The sequence below is a fragment of the Myodes glareolus genome, chromosome 8 (genome assembly GCF_982192425.1).
Source record: "Myodes glareolus chromosome 8, mMyoGla1.1, whole genome shotgun sequence".
Taxonomy (NCBI): Eukaryota; Metazoa; Chordata; class Mammalia; order Rodentia; family Cricetidae; genus Myodes; species Myodes glareolus.
Genome location: NC_142033.1, coordinates 43,025,126 through 43,052,882, shown reverse-complemented (window position 1 = coordinate 43,052,882; position 27,757 = coordinate 43,025,126). Strand labels below are relative to the sequence as shown.

The following is a 27,757-nucleotide window of genomic DNA, read 5'->3' as shown; positions in this document are numbered from 1 at the left end:
GAATGCCAAGATCCTGCCTTGTGTCTGGGGCTCCTGTTCACTTCTGGCTGTTGATGGGAGCTCCAGACATCTTCCTTGGCACCCGCCCTAGCATGTCAGCGATTATCTGTCTCTACCCAGTGACTCTGCACAGGCTCTCCTGTGATGGGGGGTAAGATGGAGGACAGGGGCCTTGGTAGAAAGACCACAATCCAGTCCAGAGACACAGAAACATCACTGAGTCGAAGCAGGAGTTGGAATTGCCCCTCCCTTCTCTGTACCAACTCCTTGCAGTCTTGTTACCATATATGAAATGACTCCGTGAGGGTCCCATGAGTCTCTCGGTGGGTTCCAGTTCTTCCCTCTTCTTTTCCTGTGTCAGGATCTCACTGTGTGGTCCAAACCCCACGTACCCTGCCTACATCGCATTGCATCAGTTACAGGTGTGCCGCCATTTTTGATCTCAGAAACGTTGTTGACAGCCTTTTTAGAGATGCTTCCCCTGGGAAACCCAGGCGTGGCAGGGTTACCTGTGCCTGCAGGGAGAGGCAGAGAACATTCATCAGAGCCACTCGGGCGCAGGGTCAGGCTAGGTACTGTCATGGGCTTTCTTTCCACTCAGTGTGTTTTAACCAGAGACTTCAAACCTGAGGCAGAATTTTCGCTGCCTTTTTAGAATTCATAAAAGATGAGCAGGTCTGTATTGCTAACTGAGGGGTACAGTTAAACAGGTGAAAAACCTTGATGGCAAAAGACAGAAATATGCCTAGAATTTGTTCTGCTGCCACACTAGCCTGTGTGTATCCAGCCTGAGACTGGACTCTGTTCTGTGGAAATCAGTTAAACATCACCGTTCTGGAGGGTAATAAATTCCTGTTCCAACAGCGCCACGAATTATTCGGAAGAGTGTGTGTGTCTGATCTTATCGGGATCTCAACATGAACTCACTTTGTTTGGTCATTCCAACTATGCCCTAGGTGACTGTGTCAGCTGTCAACCCCACAGGATCTGAAGTCACCTGGGAGACCAGCCTCTGGGCAGGTCTGTGTGGTTATCTTGATTATGACTACACGATGTGGGAAGATCTACTGTCTGAGTTGTGAGGGAGGACGTTCCCTGGACAGGGCATTCTGGACCGTGTGGAGAGCAGAAGACAGCTCAACACTAGCACGGAAGCACTCACTGCCCTTTTCTGACTTCAGATGTAATGTGGCCAGCTGCTTCCAGTGCCTGCCGCCTTGACTTCCTTCAGCTGCGAACTCAGATAAATTCCCTCTGCCTCGAGCTGCAGTGTCAGAGTGTGTTATCGCAATGGCAGCCACCTCGCAGCAAGGAAACAAAGTGTGAACGATAAATGAGTAAAACTGAGGACCATTTCCTTCCTTTCCCACACCCTTCCAGTCAGCCAGTGGTCTTCAGAAACTTCTCAGTAGCCATGTCCTCCCAATGCCTCAAAAGACCTCTGGAGTTTAGTTTTCAGTGTCAAGACTCCCACCATATCCGGGTTTAGGCTGCCCACCTGAAATCCTAGGTGGCGGGTTGGCACGGGTGCTCACGTGCAGAGCCACACTAACTTCAGTGCCTCTGGACACTTAGACACTTAGGACAGAGCGCACACATGCCGTCAGCTGCAATTGCAAAAGGTCTTCTTGGGCACCTAAATATGCCGTGCACTGCAGGAAGCTCACTGGAGTGGCAGGGCACACACAGAGCCCAGATCTGATGTCCTGCTCTGTCGCTTTCCACCGCCTTTGACGCAGGGTCTCTGAACCTGGGCTAAACTGGTGGCCCTCAAGCCCTCCTGACTCCACCCACCCGCAGTGCTGGAAGTACAGGCATGCTTGTGACCACAGCCGCTACTTATGTGGATTCTGGGGGTTTGAGCTCCGTTCTCTCTGTGCATGCAGCAAGTACTGTCACCCACCAAGTCATCCCCAGTCCAGGGGTTTCTCTGTGCCCATCTGACAGTTTCCAACTGGTAATTTTTTGGGGGGGTCTATGAAAGTAGCCTGCATCTCCTTTAGCAGAAGTTGAAGGGACCGCAGTTCTTTACCAAGTCTCATAGTAAATCATAACATGTAGTTTACTAAAGAAGGAAGTCTTACTCGAGTGGGTTTGTGCAAGGACTCCTCAGTTTCTTACTCTTCTCTGGCAGGGTCTTCTAGAGCCAGTGGTATACCTAGAGGTTATTCTGCCAGGCTCATGCAGGAGAGACTTAGCCCTGGACTTTCATGTTATTATTCCCAAAGTGTGCCAAACAGTGCACAGCCACCGCTGGTTTGCCTGAGGTCAGCAGCTTTGAGTGAGCAGTGAGGCATATGGACCACCAATGGCCCTGGGTATACGTCACAAAGGCCCTGGCTGTGTCAGTGACGAGACTTCCGGAAGGCCTGCTGAGGTGTGCGCTGAGGTGTGCCTTCCTGGGGCTGCCACACTAGCCCTGGCTTCACAGGAGTGGCTTGTCCAGGAAACGTTGTTAATCCGGATGGTCCATTCTCTTCGCAGTACCCTGCCTTCCTCTTTTCTGGATTTGCAGCCAGGAAGGCAGAGAAGCTGTGTTCGCCTGGAACAAGGGTTTCCTAACTTGGGAGGTCAGGATCCCTTTCTCTTTCAAATTGAGTAGCCCAACGAGTTTTGGCTTATATGGAAAACGCATTAATATTTACTGCATTAGAAATTAAAACCAACACAGTTAAAAAATACTTAAGTTTTCGTTTTAAAATTACTGAGAGGCTCACTAGACAATGAAAACCGACTATCTTCCGAAAGAAAATCAGTGATGACTTACGACACTGTGTTATAGATTTAAAAAAAACCTTTCATAGCTTACTTAATAGGACCAAAGGATTATCACGTTACCTTCATTTAGTCTGCTGTTGTTATAGTCTTTGAAGAAAAAAGGAAAGACCGACTTTATATGGATCTGAAGTTGAAAACAGAAAGGTGGCCCTCACAAATTCTAAACAGGCTTCACAGACTCCCAGGATCCTCTGGCTGGAAGCAAGAAGCACAGGGCTAAAGGTGAGGTGGCTCGGTTTGCCTCCAAGCCTGACAAACCAGGTTTGGTACCAGAACCCACAAGGTTGGAAGAGAGAACTGACTTCTCCAACTTGTCCTCTGGCTGTCACATATAAGATGTACATAACCTTTGACTTCCCAATAAGTATGTAAATAAACAAGCATCTTTTTAAGTAGGGAAGAGGAGTGTACATGCTGGGCTGGCCTGTCTCAGGGTGTGCTCCAGGCTGCCTGCCAACCAGTGAGGGAACGGAGTGAGAAGGGCGTATGCTGCCTGCTTCTGATAATCCAAGGAAAGCAATACTCTTGGCCCATTCAGTACAGACGCCAAAAGTGACTGTGGAGTTCTTGAAATGTGATGAGCCCAAATTAAGGTGTGCTGTCATTCACAAGAACCCACTGGAATCCAATGCCATGTGAAAAGAGAAAGCAAAATGCCTTGATGTTTTCATATTAGTTACATATTGAGAGGATAATATTGTATATGTTTAATTAAACAAAACAGCTTATTCAAAAATAATTCCACCTGTGCTTAGAAAAGTATTGTGTTTGTATATGATGTATATATGTGACTATGTGTGCCATGGTACATGTGTGGAGATCTGAGGATAGTTTTGTTACATCAGCTCTCTCTTTCCACCCATGCATGGGTTCCTTAGGTCACCAGGCTTACATATTGCCTTTACCCATTGAGCCATCTTGTTGGCCCTACCTGTAATTTTACTATGGCAGCTAGGCAGTATACTCAGAGCTTAACAAAAGTAATTGCCTGTTCTGCTCATGTGCACACCTTCAGTGCTGTCCGCACTGGAACTAGGGCTTGGAGACCCTGGGAATCTCCCTCACAGGTCTCACCCAGCCTCAAGGGCATATCTGGGAGTAGGAAATTAGTGTGTGCGTCCAGACTGATGCAGGGGAGTGTTTGTTTTGTGTGCACTGCTTGCTTCTCCCTAACAGTAGGGTGACTGTGCAGAGTATTTGGGGAATGTGTTGGAGGAAGAGGTATCAGAGACAGGAAGGGAACAGGGATTGAAAAGCAGGACCCTGTGGCTGTCTTCTGAAAACCCTGGTTCAGCCAAGTTTCATCAAGATGAAGTAGTGCTTTCTAGAGAAGCTGAGGACAAGCCTGTGGCTCTGGCCTTCTGCCCTGATGCTGCTGCTCAGTAACTCTGGCTCGCAGTTGCTGTGGCCCGGATGCCTGTATCCACCCTGGTCCCGGGCACCTCTGTAACTTTAATGTGGCGCTTTCTGGTCACTGTTCCTAAGAAATCCTCTTCTCCACCTATCACCAGGATGTCACAAGAGGATTTGACAGGTATCAGCAGTAAAAGACTCCTGAATGAAGCAAAGCATAAAAGGTTTTTATAAAAAAAAAAAACTTACTTTATATTTTCAACTTATTTATGACAGCTTCATTTATTTGTGCACACACTTGTGATGTAGCACACATGTTGATTGGAGGACACCTTGTAGAGTTAGTTATTTATTTGTGCACACACTTGTGATGTAGCACACATGTTGATTGGAGGACACCCTGTAGAGTTAGTTTTCTTCTGCCAAGTGTGGCCCTGGAGATCACAGTCCAGTGTTCAGCTGGACAACAAGCCCCACTGAGCCCTCTCACTGGTTCATGTCTATTTGATTTTGATACCAACTTTGTAGAAATAGTCATTATTTTTCTTTCTTTTTTAAAAGAATGTATCTACTTTTTGTGTGTATGTGTGTCCATACAAGTCAGGGGAGGATATTGGATAGGTCTCCTGGAACTGGAGCCACAAATGGTTGGAAGCACTATGTAGGTGCTAGTGCTGGGAATCGAACCTGGGTCATCTGAAACAGAACCCAGTGCTCATAACCACTAAACCATTCCTCCAGCCCCATGATTTTAAGACCTGTTTTATCCCCTGTTCAGAAGGTCACCCTTTTGTGTAAAGGAAAACACCTACTATCCCTTGGCCTGTCCGAGATCTCAGCCTCTTGTTTAAAAGTGTAGAAGAATCCCGTGGTAAGACCCACTTGTGGGCAGAACTTATGGTCTGGAAAAGCTTGTGGCAAAGATCTGTCCCAGCATGTGAATGACACGGGCTAGGGTTGATGTCTAGAAAGAGCTGTGCTCTTGAGAAGTAGGGTTCTGTTGTCAGGACTAGCGACTTTCTTCTTGTTTGAATCCAAATGTGATTGAAACACAGATATTTACTAGACGAAAGGTAATTATAACATTCTTCCTAAACCACCACTCACTGGACACGGTGGTGCACACCTCTAATCCCAGCGCCTGGGAGGGAGGGGATGGGCTACTCTCTGTGAGTTAAAGTCTCACCTGGTCTACACAGCAAACAAGTTCTAGGCCAGCCAGAGCTGTAAACTGGGACCCAGTCTCAAAAGAAAACAAACTAAATACAACTACAGAGCTATCGAACGTGCCATTCATTGTTGCAGCTGTTATATTAGGACCTACCACCTGCTGACCACATTCACAGGGCAGAGGTGGTGCTGAGGACACAGACGTTAGCACCCTTGGCCTCCAGCTGCTTCTCTAGTCCATGGGCCCCGTGTATGCTTTACCTGACCTGTGTTCTTTTCCCAGGGCGAACATTTCCAACGCACCCGTACTTCTCTGCCCAGCTCGGAGCAGGCCAGCTGTCCCTTTACAACATCCTGAAGGCCTACTCGCTTCTGGACCAGGAAGTAGGATACTGCCAAGGCCTCAGCTTTGTGGCAGGCATTTTGCTTCTTCATATGAGTGAGGAAGAGGCATTCAAGATGCTCAAGTTCCTGATGTTTGACATGGGGCTGCGGAAACAGTATCGGCCAGACATGATTATTTTACAGGTACCCAGCATTCCTGTGATGTAAATAGAGAGATGCTGGAGTTGTGCATCCTTCCTCTTGGGCGGATCTAGGTTCTTCTCCCATGGTGGCTGCTGATAACTCACTCATCTCTGTGCTTCCCATAATGGCTCTCAGGATGATGCTATTAATTGGGTCAGCTTGTAGACAGGAATATGAAGTTGACCCAGGGCATGCAGCTAGACAGTGGGAGAGTTGGAATTTAAATCCAGGCCTGTCTGGCTCTAGAACCTTAACTCCTATCCCGTCCCTTCCTAGCAATGTTACTGGTGCCTCCAAGCCTGTGATCCGCTCCGTCCTCTGCCTGGGATCCTCTCTCCATCCCCACTGCCTGCCGTCCAGGGTTCAGCTACACTATCATATACTGTATCACAGAAGCTCCTCCTGCCTATACTGACCCTGCATCCCCTCACCCTAGACATGCCATTTCATGTTGTCTTGTCCCCTGCCTTCAGGACAACACGTTTCCTGCCATAAATCACCTTAGTTACTTCCTACCGTCTCGTGTCCTGATTTCCTTAGTGAGAGGAAAAGATTGCGTGAGTTGGACACTAGTCTCCACCAGTGCCTGGAATGGAATAGAAACCCTGTCAGTGAATGAACAAGTTTATCCAAAGAAAACCAAGCTGGTCTTGGTGTGTAAGTCCCAGTTTTAGGAGGCCGAGGCAGGAGAATCCAAAGTTGTCGGCTGTCCTGGCCTGTACAAGTGAGCTATATAGTGAGGCCCAGTCTCAAAAACAAACAAAAAGATGTAGCTCAGTAGTTGAGTGTTTTCCTAACGCGTGGTAAAGTTCTGGGTTCTATCCCCAGCTTCCAGGCAGGAAGGAGAGAAACCAACACAGCGGTGAGTCCGACTTGACAGAATTGTACTTGCTGCTTTCCAGAAGCGGAGAAAGCTCTGGGCCCTGATCTGGAGGTGACCCTAAGCACTGCTTAACTGTTGGGGGACCTGCTCATTTATGCATTTCCCAGGAGGATTCTATAGCTTCAGAGCTCTAGAATGTACCGTCAGAACTGAGGGCTTGGTTTGAAAACACCAGTATGTGTTATTGAAAGTCCATTTGACTCTCGCTGGAGGTGTGAACCCCATGTACATGAACCCCACAAAGGCAAGCCACCACCGTGAGATGAGACTAGCTCCCTGAGCGGGCTCCTCCTCCATCCCGCCACCGTCTTTTATGTGTGGCAGCCATCACCAGAGTGGAGCGGCTCAACTTTACAGCACTTTACCTACTCTACAGGCTCTTTTGTGCTTTAGCAGAATTAGCTTTTCATTCAGATGCTTGGAGGGTGCCGGAGAAAACTTATGACCTAGTTGTATTTCAGTTTTCCCAGTTACGGACGTACATATCCACCCCAGTGTCGTGTCAGATTCCGGCCTTCTGTCAGTTATTTTGTCTTTAGGCTCTTGTCTGCTTGAGGTCCTGTGTGAGCCACAGGCTACACGGAATGGGGTAAGCTTCCTGCCAGAGCTGCAGCATTCTCTGAAGAAGTGGCCTTTGACCCCAGAGTGGAACTTTAGCTTGAAGTTTTTGTTCTTCTTTTTGTTCTTCTTAAGCATTTCTTGTTTTAAGTTGCTCAGAATCTGTGTTTCTTTGTTAATAAACCTAAGAAATTGGTTTGCTGGAGTGATTCTGGGAGTCAGAGGGAACTGGCTGTTTAGCGCGGGCTCAAGTAAACAGATTTACTCTCTGGAACCATAATAAAGGTGATGTTGGTTTGCTGCTACCTAGCTGGAACTTCTTGTTTCAAATTCCCCTTGATTGGAGTTTTTTAAGAATGTGCATTTGTAAGGGAATTTGTGAGATGCTTTTCCAGGCAGGCATCTAGGGTCTCTGAGCCAAGGAACACAAGGGGACAATGAAGGAGGTGGAAGCTGACCCAACAGTATCGCTCTGGGGCTCTTCCCCTGACCTTGTGTGAGCCTGTTTCCAGGAGCTCTAGGGTGCATCATTCACTGAAGTCAGTGGATACCTAAGCCAAGTAGAAGACAAGCAGGGCAAAGTCCCCTCCCACCCTGTGAGATAAGTCCATACGTGTGGTAGGTACATAGTTCTCAGCCCCTGTGGATGTGTGTTCCTGCAGATCCAGATGTACCAGCTGTCACGGCTCCTCCATGATTACCACAGAGACCTCTACAACCACCTGGAAGAGCAGGAGATCGGCCCCAGCCTCTACGCGGCTCCCTGGTTTCTCACGGTGTTCGCCTCACAGTTCCCGCTCGGCTTTGTCGCCAGGGTCTTTGGTGAGCTTCCTCGTGTGTCTGCCAGCCAGCATTCTCCTGTCAGTGAGCAGCTTGTGTTGTCAGCCTACGGTCATTGTTGGCTGTGTAACTGTCTAGTCAGGCTTGGTTGCCTAGGAGTCCTTATCTTGTGAGCAGGTCAGACCCTGCTCTGCTCGGTCCCACCCATTAGTCACCTCTTTTACTTTTAAGCACATGTAATCTCATAATTTCAAAGATTTCTTTTCAGAGCCAGAGAGAGAGTTGGGGGGGGGGGGTGAGTGTGCCCACACTCATGCATGTGGCAGCCAGAGGTTGGCAACCTTCCGTTATCCCTCCCCACACTATTTTTGAGACAAGGTGTCTCTTTGAAGCCTCAGAGAATCTCCTCTCTTTCCCTCTCCAGAGCTGGGATTATAGGCTTGCCCCATGATGCCCTGTTTTGTGGGCACTAGAGTTCCAAACCCAGTCCCTCATGCTCGCATAGCTAGTACTTACATCTCTCCAGCCCCTCGGAGAGCGTCGTGAGGGACTGTTCAGAAGCACTGCATTGTGTGTACACTACTGGATATAGGCTTTGAATAGACATCTTAAGATTCTACATTCTAAAAGTACGAAAACTAGCTTTTTGGTTTTTTAATTTATTTGTATTTGTGTGTGTGTGTGTGTGTGTGTGTGTGTGCGCGCGCGCGCGCGACCCTGTGTGAGTCGATGTGTGTATGTGAATTTCCAGGAGGCCAGAAGAGGGTATCCTGTCCTTTGAAAGTGGAGCTACAGGTAATCTGAAGGGCCTGACGTGGGTGCTCAGAGTTGAACTTGGGTCCTCTGGGAGAACAGCAAGCTCTCCCCACCACTGTGCTGTCTCTCCTTCCTTAACGCTGGTCTGGTCGTTGAGGCTAAGTGGGTTTGGTTTCCTTTCCCCTCACCTCCCAGCAGAATGCTGAACTATTTATTATTTTTATTTCCTTCTGTCTGTCCACAAGAACCTTTGGAGACTTTCCCTCTGTGACAAGGATCTGTATTCTTAAAACGACTCCCTTCTGCGTAACTCTTTTGACTTTTATTTTAGTGTTCAGGGTTGGGAGGGAGGGTGGATCACTAAAGTCAGAAGTAGTAAAAGCTTCTTACAGTTGGGCCAGCTGTGAGATTTCATGGCCTTTGGACCATATGTAAAGAGTAAAAGTCTCAAAGCTGGGTGTTTGCTACACTGACAAAAGGGTCCCAGGATGTATCTCTAGCTGTGGGCTTCAGTCTTTCCTGCCAGCACTTTCAGAGTTTTAGTTTCCTATAACTTGGAAATGGGTGGGGGTGCCCCGCCCCACCCACTCTTTCTCTCTCACTCCTTTAGCTGTGTAGGTCATGTGAGGACTGGAACTGAGCAGGGGCAGGGAGAACTCCTTGTTGGTAGTGTGGAAACAGCTGAGAAGTTGAATTCCAGGGTTTGTGGGAGAAACTCTGCCAAGGGGCTGGACTGACCACAGACTCAGCTACAGGGGGTGAGTGAGGCACTCCTGCCCAGGGCCAAACTGGAGCCGCCACCTGCAGAGAAAGAGTTCCGGTCCCTAGGAGCGCCATCTGAGGCTGCTTAAGCTGGTGAAGGACGGGAAAAGCAAGCAGCCTCCTCCCTGGAGATGAGAGCCTTTCTGCTGCAGGATAATTTGGTGCTCTGTGCGACACGTGCTCGTGACTTAAAGTCTAATAATAAAAGCTGAAGCCAGTTCACACAGGATGTTTTTCTCTGAAGGAGTGATGAGTCTTGGAGTTTTATATACAGTGTGCCTAAAGATGCCAATGTCTGCAAAATTCCTGGGGCCCACAGCTCGCTGCTGTACCAGTGAATTCCTGGCTGGCATCTCAGTGGTCCATCTCGGCCGTTGGTCCCACTGAAAAGGCAGCTTGCTCAGGGCCGTTTCCATTTATAGCGGTGGGGACCAAGCTCGTTGAGCTCCTTACGGATCAGCAGTTAAGCTGCATAGTTACTGCCGTTCAGGCTCTTGGGCCTTTCTGGCCTGGGACCTCTTCCATTTTAAGCCTTAAACCTGGATAAATCTTAAAGCAAATGAGCCTTTGTTGATATTCTCTCTTTTATACATGAGGAGATTTCCAGTTTGCAAGGTCAGCGAGATGACTCAGCAGCTAAAAGTTATTGTCACCCAGCCTGATGACCTGGGTTGAGTCCCAGAGCCCACATGGAGGAAGGAGAATCCTGACTCCTGCAAGTTGTCTCTGGCCTTCCCATGAGTAGTGCCATGGCACACGTGTACAAATACATTAAATAAACAAACAAACAAATATGAAGAGATTCCCAGCTTGCACCAGCATAGCTCCCATATTAATGAATAGGTCACCTCCAAAGAAGGACATGCTGCTTGAGAGGACAGCTGCTGCCAGTGTGTATCCTGTGACCTCATGGTGCTCATGCTGAGGGAGATGTAGTCCTCTGTCCTAGACCCCATGGTCTGTATGGTTTTAGTCTGAGTGGAGCATGGACCTTGAAAGAAACACTTGCTCTTGCTCTGAAGAGATGGCTCCGAGATTAAAAGCACACGCTGCTCCTGCAGAGGGCCCGAGTTCAGCTCCCAGCTGTTAGAAATACTTTGTAACACGAGCTCTCTGCCGACACAGAATGATCCCAATCAAACCAAATCAGACCAAATTAAAAGATACCCAGGTTTAAATAACACTACCACCAGGAGAAAGAGGGGAAACCACGTGTTTATTTTTGGGGGAGCAGTTTAAATAGCTTGGGGGAGTAGTCTTGACCTTTCCTGGGGAGGGGTCAAGGTTCAAGGGGCACAGGGGCGGGGCCTCCAGAGATGGAAGCCGGAGACCAGTATTTACACCAGCACCCTCCTCCAGCAGTGCACAGGCCACCTGTAATTCTGGCTCCAGCGGGTCCGACGCCCTCTTCTGGCCTCACAAGCACCTGCACACACAGGCACATCAATATAAAGTAAAATACATCGTTTTTTAAAAAAAGAAAGAAAAGAAATGCCTCTTCACCTTCTGGTCACATCTGCCTTTAGGAAAAACAGGAGCTGGCTTTCCTGCTAGAGGAGGCAGCTGCAGGGTCCGGCTCTGCGTCCTTCTATAGAATGCCCTGCTGAGGAGATAAAAGTGGAGCATAAAACTGAGGGCTTGACACAAGGCACAGAAGCCTTAGGGTGAAAATAGAGTAGGAATTGGGAGCTGTCCTGTGGCCAGGGAACCTTCGCTCTGCAGTGTAACATAGTAGCATCAGTGTAAAATCTGCCTGAACGGTAATTATCACATTCGTGTTAGGAAGACAGAGGCTATGACCACAGGATTGCCACCTCCTAGGAGAACGTTAAGGGGAGGGTGGGGTTGTGGGGTTGCCCTGGACAGCAGTCATGTGGCTGGGAGAGAGATTCCAAATGAGGTCACCAAAGGAAGTTGCACTCACAGATCATGGAGTTGTAAACAGAGGCCCCAGGTGTGGTGGGGCACAGTTCCCGAGCTGTGGGAATGTCTTCAAAGGGAGACATTGTGTTCATCTCAGCAAGTCCTATGCAGTGTGGTGGGGTCAGCTGAACTTAAGGCACCCTCTATTTCCTGCCTGTTTCTGAGTGGCTGGAAAATGCAGCGAAGGAAGGGAAGGGGGAAGTGGGCAGCTGTGCCCCAGCTCAGCTGCGGGCTTGGCAGGACCTCCACCTACCCAGCAGTCACTGCCTGCAGGGACTTTCCAAGGACAGTTACTATTGTTGATTTTTTAATTCCCGAAGGAAGATGTGTGAGGTTGGGAAGATGACCAAAATAGAAATAGTTGGGCTGGCACAGAGGGTCTGGATTGTAGGTAACATTTTTTTTTCAATTACTTACAAATTAGGCTTAAAGTTTTTCAGAGTACATAAAACTTGTATCATTTTGTTTGTTATTTTACAAAACATTTATGTTTAAAATACATCTTGTAAGAGCTGGAGAGATGGCTCAGCAGTAAAGAGAGCTTACTGCTTTCCAGAGGCCTTGAGCTCAGTTCCCAGCACCCACATCAGGCAGCTCACAGTCACTTGTAACTCCAGCTCCTGTGGTTCTGTTGCTCTCTTCTGGCTGGCACATGTGTGCACGCACACACGCATGCACACACACACAAATTAATAAAAATAAGTCCTGTAGCACTATTCTCCATCTTGTCATTTCCTGCCATGGTGAGGTTTGTGTGTGTGTGTGTGTGTGTGTGTGTGTGTGTGTGTGTGTGTGTTCCACAAGCTAGGCATGTCACGGATTCCCCAGTGACACAGCCTTGGTGTGGATATACTTCCTCTAAGCCACTCCAATCTTGAAATTATTGTCTGAGCCTCAACAACCAACCCTGAGGAGGAAGCAGGGCATCCCATTCACTGTTAGGGCCTGCCTGAGCCCTGAGCAGGTGTGGTGTCTTCAGTAGCCGAGGGCTCCCCATGTGGTCAGCAGTCTCAGGCTGCACTTGGTGCCCTCATTTCCCAGCACAGACCGTCCCAGTTGGCACCAACTCCAGTCACGTGGCCGGTGACGTAGTAAACGTTTCCGACATCTTGAGGACTGGCCTGCTGAGTAAGCTTACAGATCCGCACCCTCTCTCCTGTGCCTGACTCAGTTCCTCACCTTTCCAGCAGTGTCCAGCCGTTCCAGTTTATGAACAGGTCTCACGTGCTGTCATTCAGGCTCACGTGGAGGGACATCTCGGGGAATCTTCTCTGGGGTGCTTTCGTTTGCCTTGATGGCATGGTTACACAGGTGCCGTTTCTTCACCCTTTCTACTATGTCGCAGCCAAGGGTGGGGTGAGGAGTATCAGAGAGGAGAAGCTGAGATGAATTGGCCCTGGTTGTATTTATACTTCTGTTTTCGCCTTTTTCTTTTCACTTTATTCCAGTCACTAGGTCAGACGTGCCCGAGCCGAGTCACGCAGTAGCCAGTTCTCCTCTGTTGTAGCCCAGGGCGCTGATGCTCACCTGTACTGGCTCCGGTTCCAGCTCGCTGCCTTATCCACTGCCTCATCCTACTGTATAAATTCAGTATAGGAATTGCTGTGGCTTTGCCAACGGCCATGAGAATTGGAGGGTAGCCTCACCCAACGGAAGACTGGCTCTTGGTGCCATTGTTCTGATGAAGTTCAGTGTGCTTTTGAAACTTTGTACACCTGTTAAAAGCTTTAAACATCTTTTCATTCTAACCTTTTATTTCAAAATATAATTTCCCATCTACAAGAGTCTTTAGGCTTTACTAATTGAAAACCCGTTTTAGTGGCTGGAGAGATGGCTCAGTGGTGAAGAGATCTTATTACACAGTCGTGAGACGCAGAGTAACTAGCTGGGCGTCCCAGACATGCTTGGAACCCAACCCTGAGGGGAACCGGGACAGGAGAATCTCTCAGGCTGGCTGCCGGCCTAGATAGGAAAACATGAGCCTTTGGTTCCTCAAAGGAAAATGTAGGGAGAAGAGGAGGATACTTGATACCCTTTTCTGCCTTCTGTAAATGCACATGGGTGTGTAGATGTGCACACTTCACACACTCATGGACACACATACACAAATAAAAACTGGTCTTTTTTAAAATTTTTTTAAACTGGTCCTTTTTAAACATGTTTTAGCAACTCCTTTAAAAAATTTTCCCCCATGGAGAAAATCATAAGCTTATAAAACTTTTCTTTTTGAAGATCTTTTGAATATGTTTTTTCAGAATAAAAATTTTTATCTGAACCTGTGACTAAACCTAAGCCATATATTTATCCGTTGTTTTTAATTGTTATCATTTGCAGTGGTGTCTTGACAACTCTGTCTGAAATAACAGGCTCTTAAAAAGGAAACAAAATTTATAACTTGGATTCAATTTCCCACCCTTCTGCTTGTTAGTGTGAGGAAGAGAAAAGAGAGTGGTACTTTGTCAGTAGCTGACAGGACTTAACTCTGCATTTCTGTGTCTCCTTAGATATGATCTTTCTTCAGGGATCAGAGGTCATATTTAAAGTGGCTTTAAGTCTTTTGGGAAGCCATAAGCCCTTGATTCTGCAGCATGAGAACCTGGAAACCATAGTGGACTTCATAAAGAACACACTACCCAACCTGGGCTTAGTGCAAATGGAGAAGACCATCAATCAGGTACGGCTGCTCCAGATGCTGCTGAGGTCTGGGGTGTCACTTTCTAAAGAGGAGCTGGTTCTGACCACTTTGTGTTCTGGGTGGCATCTTGCCCAGTGCCTGGCATATGAAAGACACATCACAGATATACATCAAAAGAAGAAATGTCTGACTGTGTGTGTGTGTGGTGTGTGTGTGTGTGTGTTGCGTGTGTGTGTGTGCGCGCGCGCGCGTGTGTGTTGTGTGTGTTAATGGCAGAAGGCACCAGGAAGCCAGGTGTGCTAAGAAGGACAAGTATCAGTAGTTTGTTACATGTAGGAGGCCTCCTTTCTTGTCTTTTGTTCTTCAGAAATGAAATGCAAACTTTTGTAAGGTGCCGGATTTTGTAAAAATGAATGCTTTGATTTTTCCACTCAGTGGTACTAATTGAAATGTTCAGAAAATGACTTTTCTGTAATCAGTACAAGGTTGATTTCATGCTTCTGCTCTATGTCATTCTTTTGCTCTTCCGTGGTTACTGTTGGAAGGTTTTGGCATCTCTAGCTTCCAGATACAATGTATAGAACCATTACTCTGAAATGGTGAATGTTTTAGTTAGATTTAGCTGGGAATTACAATTAAAGCAGAACATGAACGGTTTGGGAACAAAGACTTTTCCCGTAACGATTGCTGCGCTGAGAAGCAAGATACTTAGTGGGAGTGGGGGAGTCACTACTAGAAGTGTCCAGAGGCTGTGTGGCAGAGAGTGTTAATCTGACTTCTCTACAGGATCAGAACCAATAGGCTATGTTATAATTATTGGGGGGGGGTCTATTAAATTGTCTTGCATGATTGGAACCTAGGTAATTTAATTGCCATCTGCATACCTTTGAGCCAGAAAGTCTACTAGCTGTGCAGTCCCCAAAGCCAGAAGCCTCAGGGAAACCAATGATGTGGCCCTAGTCTGCAGCAGGTCTGGAATCCTGGAGAACTGGGGGTTGAAGGCAGAAGGAGCTAGAGTCTGGTGTCTGTGGGTGGCAGCAGCCGTAGCCCCACTTGCCCAGGAGCAGCAGAACTCGGCTTGCTCGCAGGCTGCTCCCTCCCCCTTCCCTGCACACCTCCCCCATGATAGGATCTCACTTTGTAGCCCTGGCTGCCTTTGGATTCACTTATGTAGACCAGGCTGGCCTCTTCACAGAGAGCTGCTTGCTGGGTCTCCTGAGTGCTAGGATTAAAGGCTTCCACCTTTTGCCCCACCCCCAGCCTCCTGGAGTACTGCTCACATTTAGGACAAGTCTTCCTCTCGAGGACTGGTTCTGACACACACCAGTCACCTCCAGAAATACCTGCACGGGCACACCCAGCCACGCTCTACTAATCGCCCAAGATCCCTCAATCCAGGCACATCAACAAGCATAATAAACCGTCACACAGAGTGTACTGGAAGGGGTTTCGTCACTGGGTCACACTGCAGAGTCAGCAGTCAGCTCTCCAAAGCTTAGAACGTGTTCTGTAGATACAAATCTAGATAAGTCATTTAAACACAGATGGTGAGATAAAGCTTTTTTAGAAAAAAGTAAATGCTTATGTAAGGATCTCTGACCCGATAGCTCAGGCCAGTCCAGTGAATTGTAGCTAGATGCAGCCTGACATGCTCATCCCTCTTCTACCTTAGGGGTTAAGTACTGAAAAAAGGTGCAACTCTGGCAAAGGGCGGGGCTTCCTGTTGCACGTGACTTTGCATCTCTGCACACTGCAAGTGCCCTGCCTCTGGTGAGGAGTTGTTGTCCACTCTGCACTTACCTTTGGCTAACTGATTGGCTCTGAGTCTTACCTGCCTGGCCCACTCACTCAGTGTAGACCGCTTTGGCTTGCTGAGTCTGTCCTTTCTGCCAGGTCCTAAGGAATCTATATATCCACATGAGTTCTTGCAGGCATGACCACATTCCCGAGGGCAGAAAGTGGTTAATTAGCTGGCCTACACTCACTCTGCAGCAGAGGGGAGAGCCTGAGGTTTCAGGTGCATCTCACCTCAGTGCTTCAGCAGCCCACACCACATACCTCAAGATTATATTTGCATCTTAACACAGGATGAACTCTTGATGCTCTTTATTTCTGATGTTTGCACTAATTTACTCTCGTCTTAGTTTTTCTTGAATATACTTAGCGACTCCCAGCCTCTGAGGTGAACCCAGAGTCTTAGCTGCCTAGATTGAGTCTTTGTCCTATGAGTACTGACTTCTTATCTCAGCTCCAAGACAGGTCATTGATCTACCTCCTGAGTATATGGCCTCAGAGAGAGAGGGGAATAATGGCTGTTTGTTCGTTTGTTCCTCCCCTTTTCTGTGAAGAGCTGTACTTCCTGGGAACATTGTGTACTCTTGTATACAGGAGGTACCCTTCAATACCGGAAGCTTAGGCTGTCTCTGCACCAGAAGACACCCATCTGTATCTGTGCACCTGAGCTGGTTCAGGCAGCTGCTCTGAACTTGACAGGCAGTACTCCCCAGACTCCTTAGCAGATCTAGGCCATGACATTCCAGTTTCCATTTTCAGTGAGATTAGGCAGGCCCAGCATCCCATATGCAATGGCAGGGCCTAAGTGCGGAGAGACCACGGGGTTCTGAGTATTGAGTGTTGGAGCTGACAGTGTTTGGTTCATCTGGGCCTAGAAGAATGAGATGTTTCTGGGTGGCCAGCATTTTGTGTGGCGGTGTTGTAGATTTTCAGCCAGGCTCAGGCCTCTGTTGCAGTTCCACATCTCTGCCTTTGAGCGGGTAAAGGGGTGAAGTAGCCATGTTACAGTAGAACATTAGCAAGGTGGGCTGTAGTTGGCTGAGCCACATGCCAGAGGCAGACAAGAAAGAGAACGGAGAGTAGTTAGTTCTGGTGCCAGATGTGTCCAGTGTGTGGTGAGGTAATGAGGGCGTGGCTGGGTGAAGTTGGCACTGGGAACCCAGGCTTTCATTCCAGAAACAGACTTGATGGAAAACGGGTCAAGTGCCGGCAGCTGTCTGCCCTCTGAGAACTCAGGCTGTCCCTTCCCCTCCAGAGGTGCCTAAGTCTGAACAGACTAGAGAGCAAGTCTGAGGTGTGCATGATTGCTCAGTGGCCGGAGGAACTCCCAGCTTCAAACCTGGGAGGTCCTCACGGTGGAAATGATGGGTACAGTTATTGACTCTGACAGCGTGTAGCCCCGTGTCTGGACAGGCTGTGGTGGGCGGGCAGGCCCTCTGGAGCTATAACCCCATTTCAGCAGATGCCCTTTGTAGACTACATGAGCAGCTGGGGCCCGGCCAGGCTCCTGGATGAGCCCTGCCTTCGTTGGCTCATGCTGAGAGCAGCATCAGAGGCATCTCCAAGGTTGACTGTCCAGGACAGAAGAGCTGGGGTCTCTGGAGCCACTCACCTTCCTCGGTGTGGCCTTGTGCTCGCCACAGTTGTCAGATGCATCTGCTGACCCAGAAAGAGGGCCCTCTGGGAATGATCAGTACTGAAGGGAGTTGGAGTGACAGTCACGTGACCGTGAGTGAGCCTCTGCCTCTGAGGCCTTGATTCAGGTCACAGCAGCAAATGCAAAGGGCTGCCTGGAGAGGCAGGCCTGCAGCCTGCTTTAGTCTCTGCGCTGCGGTCCCAGGCCAGCACTGTCAGATCATGTAAGGGCTTGTTACAAGTGGAATCTCGGGACCCACCCCGGGCCTGCTGACTCAGGAATCTGCAGATTTACTAGAGACCTTATGGAAGCTGTGCCGTGGTAGTGTTATTTAGAGAAGTTCCCAGTTGTATCCGACCTTGTGGGGCAGAAACCAATCTTCACAAAGTCCCTGTGTTCAGAGGAAGCTACCACAGCAGGGTGGCCCCATGCCCTAGCTTGAGCCACTGCATCGGTGGAAATGAGTAGTTTGCAAAAGGACAGTCGGCAATGCCTCACCCAGAGGGTGGAGTGCCTTGGGGACACGCGCTTTACCACAGCCACATGTGGTGATAATTAAAGTCAGGTTGACTTCTAGTTAGCTTGATTATCAGTTTGAAGTTTACTTTAGACAGTGTGCCTGCCCCTTGTCACAGATTCCCCAGCAGACTGCTCCCCTCCCTGCACTAAGGGCCACTCACCAGCAGATTGAGAAGGGTCTAGGAAAGCCAGAAAGTGTGCTTTGCCAGCCACAACTGAGTGCCTTCATTATACCATGTTCAGAGACTGCAAAGCGAAACACCGAGACTTCAGTAGCAATGAGCCAAGAATATAAGTGTACAAGGAGAGCCATCTAGCGAGACACATATCTGGGGGCCTATTTAGCTTCATGCGTAACTTAAATTTCTGCATAGCATGTAATGCCTTGCCTGCTAGATTAACATACTGACTTTTTAACATCAGTTTGCAGTGCTGAGGGCATGCAGCATCTTGCACATCAGTATATGCTGGTGGCACTGTGGCTTGATTGTTCCTACATGGGAAGTAGTTTGGCAAGAGGCAGTATGTGCCAGTAAAGCCATCAGACCCTTCTGGTGCCGGAATCCCAACTACTGGAATACATCCTTAGGAACTGGGCCAAAACACTAGGAGAGCCCTATGTACAAGGAAATTCTCATAGAGTTGTCATTTGTAATAATAATAATAAAAAAGAGAAGTATCAAGATGTCTAGCATTTACTGAATGGGCTTATAAGTTTGTGCTGTGCTGAATTGGTAAAGAACCATAAAGCCATTTATTTTGGTGGTTATGGGGAACATGGCGCCACACAAGAAAGCCCTTAGAACATAAAATTAAGTGAAAAAAAGTGAGTGGGGAAGGATATTTGATGTTAGTTTTGTTTACGACTAGAAGAAAATGTGCTTCTAATAGTGAAGTGAGAGGAAGCATAGCGGTGAAGGAAGCTACACTGGGCATTCCTCCTTTCCGTGCTCCTGCATTCTAGCTTTCTTGCTTCGGTAACGAAGCTGATAGTGTGTCATTGTGACAAAAATCCTGAACATAAGGGAAGAATAGTTCCTGTTTTGACAAACAAGACAGTGCTCCTTTCAGCTCTAAAATTCTGGAACTTTCCTGAAACCTTGGAGACTGAGAGACAGACAGGGTAGTGGAAGGCACGAAGTCCCCGATATTCAAAGCTCACGTGGAATTGGAGAACACCCAAACATGCCACTTTCAGAGGCCATTTCCTGTGCTGGGAACCTTAGCATCAGAGTCCCTGTCAGCTTGACAAGATCAAGTTAGTTAGAGGACCAACCTCAGGCCTTGCCTGACGGAGTGTCCAGGTTAGCTTAAGAGGTGAAGAAACTTACCCTAAATGTGGGCGGCACCATCTCGGGAGCTGAGCGTCAGCCCCCCTCTCTCTCAGCTTCCTGACCGTGGTTGCACTGTGACCAGCCACCCCATGCTCCTGCCACCCCATGGACTCAGCACTCTTGAACTGAGCCAAAATAAACCTGTCGTGCGTTCTGACTTTTGTTGAGCATTTTGTCACAGCAATAACTCACAGGGCCCTGTGCTGAGCGGCTTCAGCCCATGGGGTTCCTTCGCCCACTCCCTGAGAAGGGGCTGCACTGGGCAGCACCACATCTGTCTTCTGACCTCACTGCAGCCCCGTCACTTCCTCTTCAGGAGAAAGTGCAGACACTACCGCTTGAGTCACTTCTGCATTGAGGGTTGTTTCACACGTGTGGCTCTGTCACCACCATTGCTGTTGTGGGCAGAGACAGCTCAGGCATTGTTTTGTGTTCACTCATGCGTGTGGGTGACAATTGGGGTTGGCTCATTTCACCAACAGTTCTGTTTGTCGTTCTTGCAACTCTGAAGACACAGCTGGATCGTAACTAAACTGGACTTGGAGACTATGCAAGCAGGACATGATTCTTTTGCCACCTTTTAACCTAGAGTCAGTGTATTTATGAAATAAAATTTTCAGAGAAAACATTCAAGAACTAAAATTTTTGAAAGTCTTATTCAGATCTGGTTTTTGTTTTGCTTGTTTACTTGTATGTGTGGGTATTTTGTTAGTGTATGTATGTATGAATGTATATATGTATGCATGCCACCTGAGTGCCTGGTGCCTATGGAGGTCAGAAGAAGGTGCCAGATCCCTTGGAATAAACTTACGGCTGAGAGCCACCATGTGGATGCTGAAAGCCAGGTTCAGATCCTCTAGAAGAGCAGCCAATGCTTTTACCTGCTGAGCTGTCCCCGAGCCCCTGGAAAGTCTTTTAAGACTTTTTTCCCCCCTTTGGCCTTTTAGAAAAAAGGATATTGGAGCCTATACTTGTTTTATCCTTTGAAATCATTTCTAGATGTTTGTTGTTATCTTCTCTTTGTAAAATCATGACCTCCTCAGAGCTGAATTTCCTTATCTTTCATGTGTGTTACAGTCATGCTGCCAAGCATGTAGGGATGATAGATGCACATTGGCATGAGCACACGTGTGTTCAGGTACCTGTGCCTGTGGAAGCTTGTCTTAGTTTCGGAGCCTGATGATTTTTCTGTCTCTAATAGGTGTTTGAGATGGACATCGCCAAACAGCTGCAAGCCTATGAGGTTGAGTACCATGTGCTCCAAGAAGAACTCATTGATTCCTCTCCTCTCAGTGACAACCAAAGAATGGATAAATTGGAGAAAACCAACAGCAGCTTACGCAAACAGAACCTGGACCTCCTGGAACAATTGCAGGTAGAACATATTTGCAAAGCAGCTTCCTGAGCCTCCGTGTGTAGTAGCTCATTAACTCACCAAAGGCAGCAGCAGCCTGGGCTTTCCCAGGACCGGAGGACCTTTCCAGCCCTGTGCTGTTTGTAGTTGCGATCAGAGGTGTCCTAGGAGAATCGACCCTTTTATTGTGGAGCAGACAGACTGTCCTTGCTAAGGTCAGGCAGTCCTGGAGCTTTCTGAGAGGCTTTTTCTACACTTAGCTTTAAAGGAGACCGGCCCAGAGACCAGCTTAGTCCCGGATGCTGAATGCCAGCAATTGTACTTTGATTAATGATGAGATGATCTTGAGCTTTCATTGCCTGGAGTGAGACAAGCTAGGTCCCTGGAGAGAAATTAAAGGAGAGGAGTGACTTAGAAGTCTATCTAACAGAATAAACTATAACATATGATAGTTATTTATAAATAAACCTAGTACAAATGCAAAGGTTTGTTTATTCAGGGCACAGTTCTCCCCTCTAGAACCTTTCCATCTTAAGAGGGTAAGCGTAGGAGAGGACACAGAAGCACTGCCATGTAAGTAGTACATGCAGAAAGGTGAGGGAATGAGCTTTGGGACACAGTTCAGAGGTGGCCCATGCACATGGCCCTCAGGCCTGTCCCTCCCTCATCAGTGTGATGGGAGCAAAACAAAGCCCTCACTGCAGAGCGCGGCCCCGTCAGTCAAATGGCACTGGTGTTCTTCTTGCTAGTAGTATAAATAAAAGAATGTCTCAGTGTTCAGAGATTGTTGGGGATGTTTGTTTTTAAAACAGGTTGTTCGTGGGGTCCCTAGGCTCCCCAGAATATGTTCTCCATCCTTACCCAGTTCTGATCTTTCTTCATAGGATGCTTCCACCTTGCAGACTTGAGTTTGTCCATGATGTAAAAGAGGTGGGCATTTGAGAGTCTGTAGCTCATTCCCTGCCTCAAATACCTTCCTCCCAACAGGCTCTCCCACAGGAGACGAGTGGATCCTTACTGTAGCACCCAGAAACAAAATGCTCCCCTCACCCATCCTAACCACCAGGCACCTCGGAAGCCACACTGCTTAATTTGCCCTTACTGGAAATATGTTTACACTCTTCCCCGGAAGTCTCAGTTGTCACCTGAAGGGAAGCCATAGGGGACAAAGAGCCTGCTCTGTCCCACGAGGGCACACTGTGCATGTGGTCATTTGCAGAGATTGGAAGGCAGTGGTGGGCCCCCAACACACACATGGACCACTGAGCTCACTTTTGCATTTTGAAACTTTCCACTTACAACAAGCCGAAATATATTCTGGGTTCATTTCTTAGGCTGATGCCAGTGTTCATCTTTGGATTTTTGGAAGCAATTATATACACTGCTTCTGTGTGAGGAGAGGACCTCGTGACACGCTGCTGAGAAACCTTCATACTGAAGAAAAGGCCGCAGGTGTCTCCTGGATTCCCTCTGAGCCAAGTGGCTCCAGGACCATCTTATACAGGGCTGCAGGTTTTGTTAGCCTGCTGTAGTTACTGAGCCTGTGCCGGGCAGAAGCTGAGTCGGACACGGCTCTTAGAAACACAGGCAAGGGTAGTTGTATAGTTACTGGGCCCTGAGCTGGTTTACAGGTAGTTTTCCCATGATCCTCTCTGGAAGTTATGTCTCCCGTATGTATCTCATGCTTTTTGTATGAGAAGGTTTTCAATATGATCTTAAAGTACATTTCTCCCCACCTTGAGTATCAAAATTTACCTGGTCTTTAACTTGGTTCTGTTCATATCACTGATGGACAGACCAAAGTTCTATCTGTATTTTAAACATTTGATGTGACTGACACGGAAAGACAAGCAATATACAGTGTTGACTGTTTGTTCTCATGCGGAGGAAAAACACTGGAGGAGAAAAACTAAGAAAGATGGCCTAACAGGGTGGGCATGGGTGAGGGGGGCATGAGAGGGGAAGATGGGAGCAGAGAGGAAGGGGAATAGGTCTGAAGGTAGACATAACCAAAACACAGTATTTGCTTGTATGGAAATGCCACAATGAAACCCGTTAACATGGATACTTAATGTACATTAATAATTATGGCTCTTAAAATTTAGGTTGCAAAGACAGCAGTGGAAGGGACCACATGGGGAAATTATACTGTCCTTCAGTACTGTGAGCAAGGGCTACCTTTTTTTGCAGCCTTAAGCCATGTCGAACAAACTCTCAAATGAGTGACATTGGCCCCGCCCACATGCCTCAGGATGCGTACAGGCATATAAGGGTCTGTACAGAAGGGGGTAGTAGAGAGATTAAAACTGGTAACAGCACACTGTTCACAGTTATATTGGATTGTGCTTTAATTCAAAATATAGAACTTGTATGCGTTGTTTTCAAGTATGTTGAGCTGTGTTCATGATGTTTTAAGTAGAAAAACAAATTACTAAACAGACTGTGTGATGTGCTTTTCTTTAAAAGTATGATTTATGTGTGTTCTGTGGAAAAAATATGAAAGACCGTGCACTAAATATCAGTAGCAACTGTTGCTGCGAGGGAAACATCAGACACCCTGCACTAGTTTTTCAGTGTTCCGCTATTTTTTCTCTTCCAGTACCTTGAGTAAATAAACATCTAAAGGCTAAGTTTAGTGTTCTATGAAGTATATGCATTCTGTTATCACTTTAAGTCCAAAGGCATTTTTACTTTTGTAAGTAGCACAAGCTATTTGAGTACATGTAAATGTATATAAAGGAATAGTAGATTATTGCCAGAAATTATTCCTGACATTTAATAGATTCTCAAACTGTAAATGCCAAATTTAGGTTACTGTATGTGTGTCATCTAAATTAGCAGACTAGAAATAATTTTTTTTTCAAAATTTGAAATGCTATTACAGGTTTACTTATAGAGTACTTGAGAAATTTCTAAAATTTTTTTGCCTATTAAACTGTAATGTTCACAGGTTAGCACAGAGTTTATGTATTTAAAATAAACACACAGAGTAAAATATGTTGACTCAAAAACAAAGAGTTGTCCAGAAACAAGAGATGAGAGTCTTGATCCTGCCATGCGCTAGCAGTATGCAAGATGACTTTGTGTGCTGGGCGGTGGCATGGGCGCATTTCCTAGTAATCTGCCAGCTACAGGTGGTCCCCAGCTGAAGGATCTGTGGGGACCAGATATTGACATCAGACACGCTTTGTTTAGTCTGCTGAGACCTGCCATCTGTGCCATTGTTAATGCATCCTGCAAATTGGTTCACTACTAAGTCTCAAGGGAAATGACTGTGCAAACTAGGAAGTACTCCATGAGCTACATGGCCATCAGGACAGAGATGGGCTGGGCCCAGCCTGGACAGTTGGGAATGTTCTGGAGTGGGAGGTACCACTTAAGGATATGCACCAGGCTTGCCCATTCCCTCTCTGAGCCCGAAGAGCTGTGCCTTCCAACCTTTTCCTCCTTTGAATTTCAGGATTCTGGTGTTACAGCGGGAGCTAGACTTGGAGTCACAGGTTTTCTGTCTAACACAAGGTTGTCTTGTTCAAAAAACAGTTTCCCACGTTTTGAAAACGAAGTAGGGAATTAGATGTACTCTTTCCCCTAGCTAAAATAAATGGGACACACAAAAAGGCTGGACTGATAAGGTGAGCCACCCCTTCCTGTCCATAGTGCCGTCGATACAGCTGGGCACCAAGGAGCAGGCCAAGAAGGCCAGAATATAAAGTACAAGGTTGGAGCTGCTTCAGTCCTCTCAGAGGGCCCCTCAGGTCACTAGAGCCTGCCACTCCTGGGATGCCTGCCCTAGTAGACGGGAGATGGGAGCTAGGGGTGACAACGCACTTCCCTGACCTGGTATGTGCTGGGTGTTAAGGATGTGACCTAAGACAAAGCTTTGTCTCCAAGAGAGACCAAGAACTTGTTCTTTACAAGGCTGGTGGTGGCCAGTAAGCAACAGTAGAGAGAAACCTCAGTAGAATACTGCTGTTTCTGACTTTTCGTGTCTCAAGGAAAATGCCTCGTTTCCTGGGAAACCAGAAAACCAGTTTGTACATGGCTGAGACAGGCCATGCTGTGTCTTACCCCTGGCCTACCACAGCATCCTATGTGTACTGTGATAGAGGGTGGGGGTCCTGTTCCCTCTGTTCTCAGAGGAGTCAAACCAGGGGAAAAGACACAAGAGAATGTCACAGTGTCTGTAAGAGCCCAGCCTTCCTGCAGCAGAAGCAGGGATAGTTCTTGAATGATCAGAACCGGTCATCAGTTGGCTTGTTGCTGCCCAGATTCTGCTCCAGAGGCCCCCAAAGGCTGAGTGGTGGCCTTCATAGCCACCTCCTCTTGTGTAATCACAGGCGGGTACAATTCTCATTTCTCCTTTCATTTTCCAGGTGGCAAACGCTAAAATCCAAAGCCTTGAAGCTACGGTGGAGAAGCTTCTAGCCAGCGAGAGCAAGCTGAAGCAGGCTGCGCTCACCCTGGAGCTGGAACGCTCAGCCCTGCTGCAGATGGTGGAGGACCTGCGAGGGCAGGGTGCCCAGCCCAGCACTCAGGAGCCGGACTGTACCCAGCCCGAACCGACAGGTGACTGACAGCTCCCCAGAGAGACTGCACACCACTAACACTGTCCAGGCCTTAATGGAGAGAGACAGAAGCTGGAGGCAGAGAAGAGAAGACTCCTCAGGGAGGAAGCTGGCTCGCCAGCCCGCAGATGCTTTGCGCTCAGACTTGGAGTTGGGAGGGCTGACGTCCCAGAGTTTTTGTTGTTTTTGGTTTAAATTCACCCCCTTTCCAGTCCTGGTTGTTGTAGCTTTAGATGGCATGGCCGTGAGTAAATGTACCTTTACGTTCCCTCCTCCTCCAGAGGCACATTGTTTGGAGAGAGCAAAGCAAGAAGGGCTTGAAGTAATTCCTCAGGCAAAAGTGTGATCCTTGTCAGTCTGCAAGGAGAGGGTCCTGTGACCATGCCCTTGGTGTCACCATGAGGTGCAGTGGGGCCTTTGTCTACTCTTGTTATGGAGACCAGAGGTGGCTGTGGGGAAGGACTGAAGGGTTTATTGAAATTGGACGTGTTGCTCGTCACCGACTCCACAGTCGCTCCCATGGGTACTGAAGAAGCTCGTCTTTTACCCAGTGTTTTAATGTTTTTGCTCACCCTTTCAAGTCCTGGTAGATAAATGTTTCATAAAGAAATCACAGTTTTTAGACTCCCTGTTCTTGCTAGTGTGTGAACTGTCGCTATGGGGTCTGAGATATTTATTTGTGACTATAGCCACACTATAGGGTCACTTATTTATTTTTGTCTGTGGGATGATGTACCACAGCCAGCCATGTCTTCCTTTGAGTCTTGACCCCCTGGAGCTCTGATTCCGCCTAGAAGGAATAGAGCACATCAAGATTTCAAGGGGCTCCTAAGACTCTGAAACATTGCAGAAGAACCCCGGCTGAAATTGCATACAGATGGATGGCAGCTGACAATTTTCCCGAGGTAGGATGTGTGTTTTGAGAAGCACTCAAAATACAGTAAGCCCTCCCTTGGGATGGTGAGGACCCTGTGCCTTCAGGCAGAGTGCTGCTCACAGCCACCCTGCTTCCAGCTGGTCCTGTGGAGAGCATCACCCATGTGCACAGCAAGCTTGGAGAAGAACCACGGGCACGGAAGCCTCCTGAGTAGCGGAATTGGTCCTGCCTTGGGCTCTACCACTCGCCCCCCCCCCCGCCCCGTTCCACAGAAGTCTTCTGCAGCTCTCTTGGTAGGAAAGGAGCCTTTTAAGCCTGGGGTGAAAGGAGGGACCACCATCCTTGGTGTCATTTGGTATCTCCTTGCTATTTCAAAGGGACACCCAATGGCAGCTGGTACTGAAGACTCCCTCCAGCTCTTGGGTCAGGGGAAAGTTGTTCTCTCCACAAAGCAACATCAACAGTCCCATTGCCTCTCCTCCAGGAGGCTCCACCAGGGGTAGTTAGAGGAGGAAACTGTGGGGGCTTCTTTCCACATTGTATTTTATTATTTGAATGTTTTAAAATGTTGAGTTTTGGACATATTATTACCGTTCAAACATTGACTCTACAATAAGAAACAAGAAAGCAATAAAACCAGTAATTTACACCTGTGTCTTCATGGCGTCTGTTTTCAAGCTCCGAGTTTGGGCTTGGCTTGGAGTGAACGTGGCTTCAGTGTGCATGTCACCTCACCGCTAGCAGTCAGTTTTGAGACATTAGCTCTCCCTCCAGGATCAGTGCCCAAGTATCCATGATGTTGGGACACCTTTCCACAGGGCTATGCATGCAACACCAAGGCAACTGGCTTTTCCTATTGTGTGAACACCATCTGTCATTGCAAGACTCTATTGGGCCAGAATACCATTCTTATAAACTCCTAAGTGAACCTATTGGTATAGCTTGGACGTAGTCACAGCTGGAGACCTAGCAAGGAGAGAAATATGCAGAGGCAACTCATGTCACTATGAGCAATCTCAGGCAAAGTATTAAATCAAGGTCCATGTTCAATTTTTCTCCCCCTGCACAACACTGTACCTGCATGTGCACTTGGAAGTTGTCCCTCTTTGATACCACTTATTTCTTGGACACTTGTGTCAAATCCTCAAGCACTGCTGTGTAAAATGTGATGGGGGCCCTGGCTTTGGTTGTGTGAGGAAACATATTAGAAAATAAGAGATATTAGTGAAGTCAACTGAAGTTGTTTGAAAGCTAAGGATGAAGTGTAGTTTTTATTTTGCAATTTGGGTTTGAACCCAAGGCTTTATGCATCCTAGGTAGGTGCTTTCTCACTGAGCTTCTCCTCCCATCCCTACCCAGTGTTCTTAAGAAGAATAATGAGCATTTCATTGTTTTACTCAAGTTCTGCTTGATTTTCCCCCTTTCGCTGCAAGGAAATGTTTCTCTGTTTAAGACTAAGAGTAGCCTCTATATGTGAGTATAAAAATAAAGACACTTAGGAGGTAGTTTGAAAGGATGTTAGTCCTGCTAAGCAGCAGCCTTAGGTTGCACT

At 47.6% G+C, this 27,757-nt stretch overlaps 1 protein-coding gene and 1 long non-coding RNA gene across 9 annotated transcripts in view; one reads left to right on the top strand and one right to left on the bottom strand.

Annotated features, from left to right (window-relative positions):
• Tbc1d1 (TBC1 domain family member 1) overlaps positions 1-26,854 on the top strand; it is a 188,056-nt gene extending 161,202 nt beyond the window's left edge. For 7 of the 8 annotated variants that reach the window (XM_048415350.3, XM_048415352.3, XM_048415353.3 and 4 more), the window contains 5 exons: positions 5,585-5,829; positions 7,933-8,092; positions 13,996-14,165; positions 20,611-20,784; positions 25,137-26,854. In XM_048415350.3, coding sequence (XP_048271307.3) covers positions 5,585-5,829; positions 7,933-8,092; positions 13,996-14,165; positions 20,611-20,784; positions 25,137-25,337 — 950 coding nt within the window. In that variant the 3' untranslated portion in view covers positions 25,338-26,854. Of the gene's footprint in view, positions 1-5,584; positions 5,830-7,932; positions 8,093-13,995; positions 14,166-20,610; positions 20,785-22,097; positions 23,759-25,136 lie in introns of those variants that run through there. The other variant, XM_048415351.3, reaches the window with a different exon arrangement.
• On the bottom strand, positions 10,764-20,010 carry LOC125387644 (uncharacterized). The gene is made up of 3 exons (XR_007227931.3): positions 19,407-20,010; positions 11,072-11,171; positions 10,764-10,994 (listed from the first exon to the last, which is right to left on the bottom strand). It is a non-coding gene; the product is annotated as an uncharacterized LOC125387644 (long non-coding RNA).
• Positions 26,855-27,757: the final 903 nt, after the last annotated feature.